This window comes from Cebus imitator, unplaced genomic scaffold (genome assembly GCF_001604975.1).
Source record: "Cebus imitator isolate Cc_AM_T3 unplaced genomic scaffold, Cebus_imitator-1.0 Scaffold2, whole genome shotgun sequence".
NCBI classification, from domain to species: Eukaryota; Metazoa; Chordata; class Mammalia; order Primates; family Cebidae; genus Cebus; species Cebus imitator.
In genome coordinates this window covers 2,553,077-2,561,555 of record NW_016107317.1, presented here as the reverse complement: position 1 = coordinate 2,561,555, position 8,479 = coordinate 2,553,077, and the positions used below count along the sequence as shown (strand labels likewise).

At 39.3% G+C, this 8,479-nt stretch overlaps 1 protein-coding gene across 2 annotated transcripts in view; it reads left to right on the top strand.

Annotated features, from left to right (window-relative positions):
- PLBD1 (phospholipase B domain containing 1) overlaps positions 1-8,479 on the top strand; it is a 56,552-nt gene that overhangs the window by 31,464 nt on the left and 16,609 nt on the right. For both annotated transcript variants that reach the window (XM_017528323.2, XM_017528315.2), the window contains exons 5-6: positions 106-246; positions 1,003-1,147. In XM_017528323.2, coding sequence (XP_017383812.1) covers positions 106-246; positions 1,003-1,147 — 286 coding nt within the window. The remainder of the gene's footprint in view (positions 1-105; positions 247-1,002; positions 1,148-8,479) is intronic.

Below are 8,479 nucleotides of genomic sequence, written 5' to 3'. Positions count from 1 at the left end.
TGCACAGCTCGCAAGGGAGTAATTTAATGGGTCCCTAACAAGAGGAAAAAAGGAAACGATGTCTGCCACAAATCAATGTTAAGTGCAGTCTTTGTCCTTTCCCAGCCAATGACCCTGTTCCAGATTCAGTTCCTGAATGCTGTTGGAGATCTATTGGATCTGATTCCTTCACTGTCTCCCACAAAAAGCAGCAGCCTAAAGGTTTTCAAGAGATGGGACATGGGACATTGCTCTGCTCTTATTAAGGTAAGACATAGCAGCTCCTTTTTCCTTGTTCTGGTTCATACAGACTTTCTATGTAGCGCCCAAGTACAGCAAAATCTCATCACCCCTGGCTCTAACTGTATATCAGCTCATGGTAGAAGTTAATAATTGGAAGTAACTTCGATGGAGAGAATTGTAAGTACATGATGTTACTTATGTCTGTTTCTTCCACCGTTCCTTCCATGCTGTATGCTACACCTGCCACTCCCACCTTCTAGAATCTTCCATTTTGTTTTTTTGTTTTTGAGATGGAGTCTCATGCTGTTGCCCAGGCTGGCATTCAGTGGTGTGATCTTGTCTCACTGCAGCTGCCTCCCAGGTTAAAATGATTCTTCTGCCTCAGCTTCCCAAGTAGCTGGGACTACAGGCATGTGCCACCATGCCTGGTTAATTTTTCTTGCATTTTTAGTATAGATAGGGTTTTGCCATGTTGGCCAGGCTGGACTCAAACTCCTGACATGGAGTGATCTGCCTGCCTCAGCCTCTCAAAATGCTGAGATTACAAGTGTGAGCCACCATGCCCAGCTAGAGTCTTCCATTTTTAATGTTAGAAGGAGGAGTCTGTTTTGGGTCACATTAAGGGCTAATCTTGGACTCCTTGACCATATTTTCCAGTAAAGAATATAGCAATAAACACTTATCTGAAAGGGCACAATCCTCATATGCCTCTTACACTTAAGACAATTGCAATCAGCTAACTATGGACATCTGTATGATCTACTGTGATTCTGGCTGTAGGTTCTTCCTGGATTTGAGAATATCCTTTTTGCTCACTCAAGCTGGTACACGTACGCAGCCATGCTCAGGATCTATAAACACTGGGACTTCAACATCAAAGACAAAGATACCCACAGCAGTCGCCTGTCTTTCAGCAGTTACCCAGGTAAATGAATTTAAGGGAGTATTTGAGTACTTTGAGTACTATTCCAGCATAAAGCCTTAGTGATTCAGGGTTAACTGCAATGAGAGAAGAAATGTTTAGTGGTTAGTACATATTAACGAACAATCTGATTTTTAGAGTGCTTTTGAAGAAATAAAGCTCTAATACTTTTATTTAATAGAATGACATAAACAAGGTGACTAGGTTTGCCAAATAGAAAATACTTTGTAAATGTAAATGGCTATATCTAAATTTATTTCAACAAATGCCAACTGAGTGTGTGTCAAGTACAAGACACTTTTCTAGGCTCTGCAGCAGAAGCAGTAAAGAGTATGGCTGATCCTGCGCTCATTTACCACCTTGAGGTTCTGTGCTTTCTCTTATTTACGTAATATCCACAGCACTTAACCTTAGTGTGTGGCATTGAGTACTTAATAAATTGCTGAACAAATGGATGAATGATGTGTAAGTTTATAAACCTTACACTATAGTCAGGAAGACAATATAAATTATAATATGAGTAAGAGTAATAACATTACTGGATATTGTATGTGCTACAAAAGAAGCGTAACCAGTGTTGTCCATTCCACGGGGAGGAGAGACTCACGTCTGATTGTTGGGGAAAGGAAAGACAGGATGACTTTTGAGATAGACCATGAAGGATGGCTAAAATTTGAAGAAGTAGAGATGGATGGGAGGACAGTCCCAGTAGAGGAGAAGTTGCAAGGGCCTAAATGAAACAGGCAGGTGATGTAAATGAATAAAGCAGGACTGGTTTAAGAAAACAGAAAGTGGAAACAATTGTAGCAAACATATGACCCATGGACAGGAGGGAAGGATCAGCTCTCACTGTCTGTTCTCCATCCAGGAATTTCTAGATCCTCCAACTTAAGATAAAACTGTATTTAAAAAAAACAAAACTCACCGTGTGAATCCAACGAAGTTTGTGTGTTAGCCTGTGTTAGCCCAGCCTCCTCAGGAAACATATGAGCAAAGTCAAGGGGAAAACACCAAACATCTAAGAGTTCAACTGGATATACTGTTGCCAATTTGACCTTTAATTACATATCTGTAACTTACGGGGTGGTTATACCAACCACCTGTCATATCTATCTACCTGTGTCAGCAGATGTTTGCTCTGCCTATCAGGAATTCCTTTTTGTTTTTAGAGTCGGGGACTTACTCTATTGCCCAGGCTGGAGTGTAGTGGTATAGTGATGGCTCACTGCAGCCTTGACTGCCAGGGCTCAAATGATCCTCTTGCCTCAGCCTCCCAAGTAGTTGACACTACAAGCACACATCGCCACACCTGGCTAATTTTTAAAAAAATGTTTTGTAGAGATGGGATCTTGCTACATTGCCCAGGCTGGTCTTAAGCTCCTGGGCTCAATTGGTTCTCTGGCCTCTGCCTCTCAAAGTGCTGAGATTGAGGTATGAGCTGTCATGTCCTGCCCCTATCAGGAATTCTGACCCAGGGCATAACCCAATATTTCTCTGTCCTTGTGACCTGATCCTTCCTTTGAAACCACTTTGATTTTATCTTTCCCTTAGTTTGCTTAATTATTTTAGCATTGAGGGGACTGGGGACTCCTCTCTGTGAGTTAGACTGTGCTTTGATTCTTTCACATGCTATTAGACTGACATTTAAGAACAGCAAGAGACAGAACAATCCAGTATTCTTCCTCTTCCTCGTCTTTGTGATAAAATGCAATATTCAGGGCCAGGCCCGGCGGCTCATGCCTATAATCCCAGCATATTGGGAGGCCAAGGCCGGCGAATCATGTCAGGGCTTTGAGAAGCCTGACCAGCATGGTGAAACCCCATCTCTACTAAAAATACAAAAATTAACCAACCATGTTGGCACACACTTGTAATCCCAGCTACTAAGGAGGCTGAGGCAGGAGAATCACTTGAACCCGGGAGGCAGAAGTTGCAGTGAGTGGAGATCACGCCACTGCACTCCAGCCAGGGTGACAGAGTGAGACTCCGTCTCAAAAAAAAAAAAAAAAAATGCAGTATTCAGATGTTACGTGCACTCCTTTGAAATTTCCATGGAATATGATGCTCTCCAGTAGTGTTAACAGTCCTGGATCCCGGAGGTAATGATGGAGAAGGTCATGGAAGATTTTCTTATAACACATATGATCCCATTAACATTTGCATATGTATCCTTCCAGATGAGATACACAGGTAGATATCATAGACAATATGTAGAGCTTTTTAAAGCAATTGAAACTGTGAGCGAACAAAAGATACTTTTATACCCCAAGACGTTTTTACAGGAGCCAATGGAACAATGGAATTCATACTTTCTCTAACTGGGGAGCTTTGTTCTCAGCACCAAACAGAAAAAACACGTACGGTCTTATTTATGTTACAAATTATTTTATTAAGGGACGAGCCACATTGGATTTATCCAATAGACATGGAACTATGTTTTGCCAGGAAGCTCATGCCATCTTAGCTGCTGAGCCCAGAACAAAGCTGGATGGCGTTCTCGTTTTTCTCTGATGGAGGAGTGCCATGGTAGACTGAATGGGTTAGGAGTGTTGAGTTATTTTCGCATCAAAGATGGCAGGGCCTGGAAGCTCTTCAAGATCCGTGCAAGGATATTAAGAATTCCTGAGTCAGTAGATAAGAACAACGTACTATGTTTTTGAAATTTGCTAAGAGAGTAGATCTTAAGTATTCTCACTAAACACATGACACACAAAGGTAGCTGAATATGTTGACGAGTTGGATTGTGGAAATCATTTCACATGTATAGGTGTATCAAAACATCATGTAAATCTTGAATATATTCAATTTTTATTGTCAATTATGCCTCAATAAAGTTGGGAAAAAGAGGATGGATGTGAAGTTAATTAGGAATTAAGCAAATACCTTGTGTTGACATGGCAGTTTGTACATTTGTATTAATATTAAGTGGAGGCCATAAAAAAATTAAAAACACACAAACAAAAAGAATTCCTGAGTCAGAACATACAGATCAAGTCATGAACATTCCTGACTTGGCTGAGGCACATGTTAGAGATGATGGTAGCTGGGATGGTACAGCTACCATCACACTAAAGATACAGTAATTCTGAGGATTTCATATGCGCCTATCTACACTTTTACAATGCATCATGGCCTTCCTGCTGAATTTTTTGGAGTGACCATGAAGATGATTGCCATGAAAAACACTAAAGCTTCAAGGCAGGACATTTTGTGTGTTTTCTGAGGTTTGTAGGAAGGAAAAGGCAGAGCTTGGACAGCTACTAAACTCTTTCAACGTATGAAGTCAACTGCTTTACTTTGGTAAACCACATCTTTCTCACTGTAAAATAGGCTAATAGAATGTTTGCTTCATAACATTGTAAACATTATATGATTTATTCATCAACAATTTTCTGCTAAATTGTGCTAGGCAAAGGATTGTTGATGGAGACCAGCACAGATACAATCCCTACTGTCACAATTTACATTTCAGTGAGAAATAGAGACCAATAAAAAAAGCAGTGACATTAGAGTGTGATTTTTGTAATAAGAGGGAAGATCTGGGAATGTAGAGAAAGCTTTAAGAGAAAGGAAAGTCTAAGTCAGGACACAAAAGACAAGATAACTTAGCCAAGGCCAATGGTGATAAAGTGGTAGAATGTTCTATGAGGAACAAACAGTATATAGGCAAGAAACAGCATTGAGAAGGCCAGAGGAAGGGAATGAGGGCGACACTTCCACTAAAGTGACAAGTGGAAGGGACATGAATAGATTTGCATTTGTGGATTATCTGGTCCATTAGAGGAGGATGAGAGGCTGCCAACAGAACATTTAGAAGGCTGGTGCAATAACCCTGGTGACTCAAATCACCATATTTTTTAAATGGTCAGTGTATGGATGGAAGTTTGATATCCCACTTCAAGAGGAAAACAGGCCGGGCACTGTGGCTCACGCCTGTAATCCTAGCACTCTGAGAGGCCAAGGCGGGCGGATCACCTGAGGTCAGGAGTTCAAGACCAGCCTGAACAACATGGTGAAACCCTGTCTTTAAAAAAAAAAAAAAAAAAAAAAAAAAAAAAAAAAAAAAAAAAGAGGAAAACAAATATGACTGCAGAATTACTGGAAAACAACTTTATGTGTTCTCCTGTTGTCCTTGCAAGAATCCTTGGGAGGGATAATTACCTAATAAGAATTGTCAGGACACTCCCCAAAGTGTACCCTAGCATAGGAGAATAGAAGGAACAATGGTAATCCTTCACATTTATCAATAACGCAAAAGGATTTGCTGCCTTCGGTACACCCAAACCTATTCAAGCCAATCTCATGCTCTGTGTTCACCAGAGCCTCAGTTAACTCCATAAAAATAGAGGTGGTTATATGTTAAGAAAACAGAACAATTTTTATTAATTTAGAAATAATTTAAGGTGACTTAGTTGTTTAACAGCCTTGGCCTTTTTTAGTCTTTTCTAAAAATACAAAGTGGAAATTAAGCAAAGTATTTCACCTAAAGAGACTAACATGCAATACCCAGAGAAAGTCAAAAGTATACCAATGTATACCAGGTGCTGATAACCTCAGCACCTCCGTTAGGTCTGTGTCCATGTGTTCTCATTGTTCAACACCTGCCTATGAGTGAGAACATGTGGTGTTTGATTTTCTTTTCTTGTGTTTGCTGAGAATGATGGTTTCCAGATTCATCCATGTCCCTACAAAGAACACAAAGTCATCGTTTTTTTATGGCTGCACAGTATTCCATGGTGTATATGTGCCACATTTTCCCTGTCCAGTCTATCATCAATGGGCATTTGGGTTGGTTCCAGGTCTTTGCAATTGAAAACAGTGACACAATGAACATATGTGTGCATGTGTCTTTATTACGGAAGGATTTATAATCCTTTGGATATATACCCAGTAATGGGATTGCTGGGTCAAATGGAATTTCTATTTCTAGGTCTTTGAGGAATCACCACACTGTCTTCCACAATGGTTGAGCTAATTTACACTCCCACCAACAGTATAAAAGTGTTCCTTTTTCTCCACATTGTCTCCAGCATCTGTTGTCTCCAGATTTTTTAATGATTGCCATTCTAACTGGTGTGAGATGGTATCTCAATGTGGTTTTGGTTTGCATTTCTCTAATGACCAGTGATGATGAGCATTTTTTCATATGTTTCTTGGCCTCATATATGTCTTCTTTTGAAAAGTGTTTGTTCATATCCTTTGCCCACTTTTTATGGGTTTGTCCTGAATGGTTTTGCCTAAGTTTTCTTCTAGGCTTTTAATAGTGTTGTCTTATGTTTAAGTCTTTAATCCATCTGGAGTTAATTTTAGTGTCAGGTGTCAGGAATGGGTTCAGTTTCTGCTTTCTGCACATGGCTAGCCAGTTTTCCCAACACTATTTATTAAACAGGGAATCCTTTCCCCATTGCTTGTTTTTGTCAGGCTTGTCAAAGATCAGATGGCTGTAGATGTGTGGCGTTGCCTCTGAGGCCTCTGTTCTGTTCCATTGGTCTATATCTCTGTTTTGGTACCAGTACCATGCTGTTTTGATTACTGTAGCCTTGTAGTATAGTTTGAAGTCAGGTAGCATGATGCCTCCAGCTTTGTTCTCTTTGCTTAAAATTGACTTGGCTATGCAGGCTCTCTTTTGGTTCCATATGAAATTTAAGGTGGTTTTTTTCCAGTTCTGTGGAGAGGGTCATAGGTAGCTTGATGGGGATAGTGTTGAATCTGTAAATTACTTTGGGCAGTATAGCCATTTCACAATATTGATTCTTCCTAACCATGAGCATGGAATGTTTTTCCACCTGTTTGTGTCCTCTCTTATTTCATTGAGCAGTGGTTTGTTGCTCTCCTTGAAGAGGTCCTTCACATTCCTTGTTTCTACTAAAAATACAAAAAATTAGCTGGGCATGGTGGTGGGCACCTGTAATCCCTGCTACTTGGGAGGTTGAGGCAGGAGAATCTCCTGAACCCAGGAGGTGGAGGTTGCAGCAAGCTGAGATCGCGCCACTGCACTCCAGCCTAGCAACAGAGCAAGACTCTGGCTCAAAAACAAAAAACTCTTTTAGAAATGCTTTTGCTATATTCTGTAGGTTTCTATATGTTTGTTTCCATTTTAGTTCGCCTCATGAAAGTTTTAAATTTTCTTTTTAATTTTTTATTAACACATTTGTTTTTCAGCAGTATGTTGTTTTATTTCCATGTATTGTATAGTATCACAGTTTTTCCTCTTACTGATTTCTAGTTTTATTTTACGTGGTCAAAAAAGATACTTGATATGATTTCAATTTTTAGAATTTCTTGACACTTGTTTTGTTGCATAATATATGATGTACCCTGGACAACGTTTTATGCAGTGTTAGAAAAGATGTATATTCTGTGGTGTTGGGTGGAATGGTCTGTAAATGTCTGTTAGGTCCATTTGATCTAGAGCACAGTTTAAATCTGACATTCCTTTGCTGATTTTCTGTCTTCCTCATCTGTCCATTGCTGAAAGTGAGATGTTGAAGTCTGTTATTATTGTATTACAGTCCATCTCTCCCTTTAGATGTAATATTTGCTTTATGTATTGAGATGCTCTGGTGTTAGGTGGAAATACAGTTACAATTGTTAAATCCTCTTACTGAATTGACCTCTTTATAATTATATAAGGACTTTTAAATTCTATTCACAGCATTTAAAGTCTATTCTATCTGCTATAATTACAGCTACTCCTGTCCTTTTTTGGTTTCCATTTGCATGGAATCATTTTTTAAATCTCTGTACTTTCAGTCTGTGTGTATCCTTACAGGTGAAGTAAGTCTCTTATAGGCAGGAAATAGTTGGGTCACTTTATCTATCCATTCAACCACTCTAGATTTTTTACTTGGAGAATTTAGCCTATTACACTGAAGGCTATTATTGATAGGTAAAGACTGATTGCTGCCATTCTGTTAATAACTTTCTGGTTATTTTTTAGATCTTTTTTTTTTCCTTTTTTCCTCTCTTGTTTACCTTTGTGGCTTGGTGGCTTTCTTTAATGATAATTTTTGATTCCTTTCTCTTTCTCATTGCATATCTGCTGTAAATTTTTTATTTGTGGTGACTTTGTAGCTTACATTAAAAATCTTAAGTTATAAAACACTATTTTAAACTGATAACAACTTAAATATTCTAAGCTTCTATCTCCCCCTCTATTTGTAATTTTGTGCTTAAATTTACATCTTCTTCTTCTTCTTTTTTTTTTTTTTTGAGATGGAGTTTCGCCCTTGTTACCCAGGCTGGAGTGCAATGGCACGATCTCAGCTCACCGCAACCTCCACCTCCTGGGTTCAGGCAATTGTCCTGCCTCAGCCTCCTGAGTAGCTGGGATTA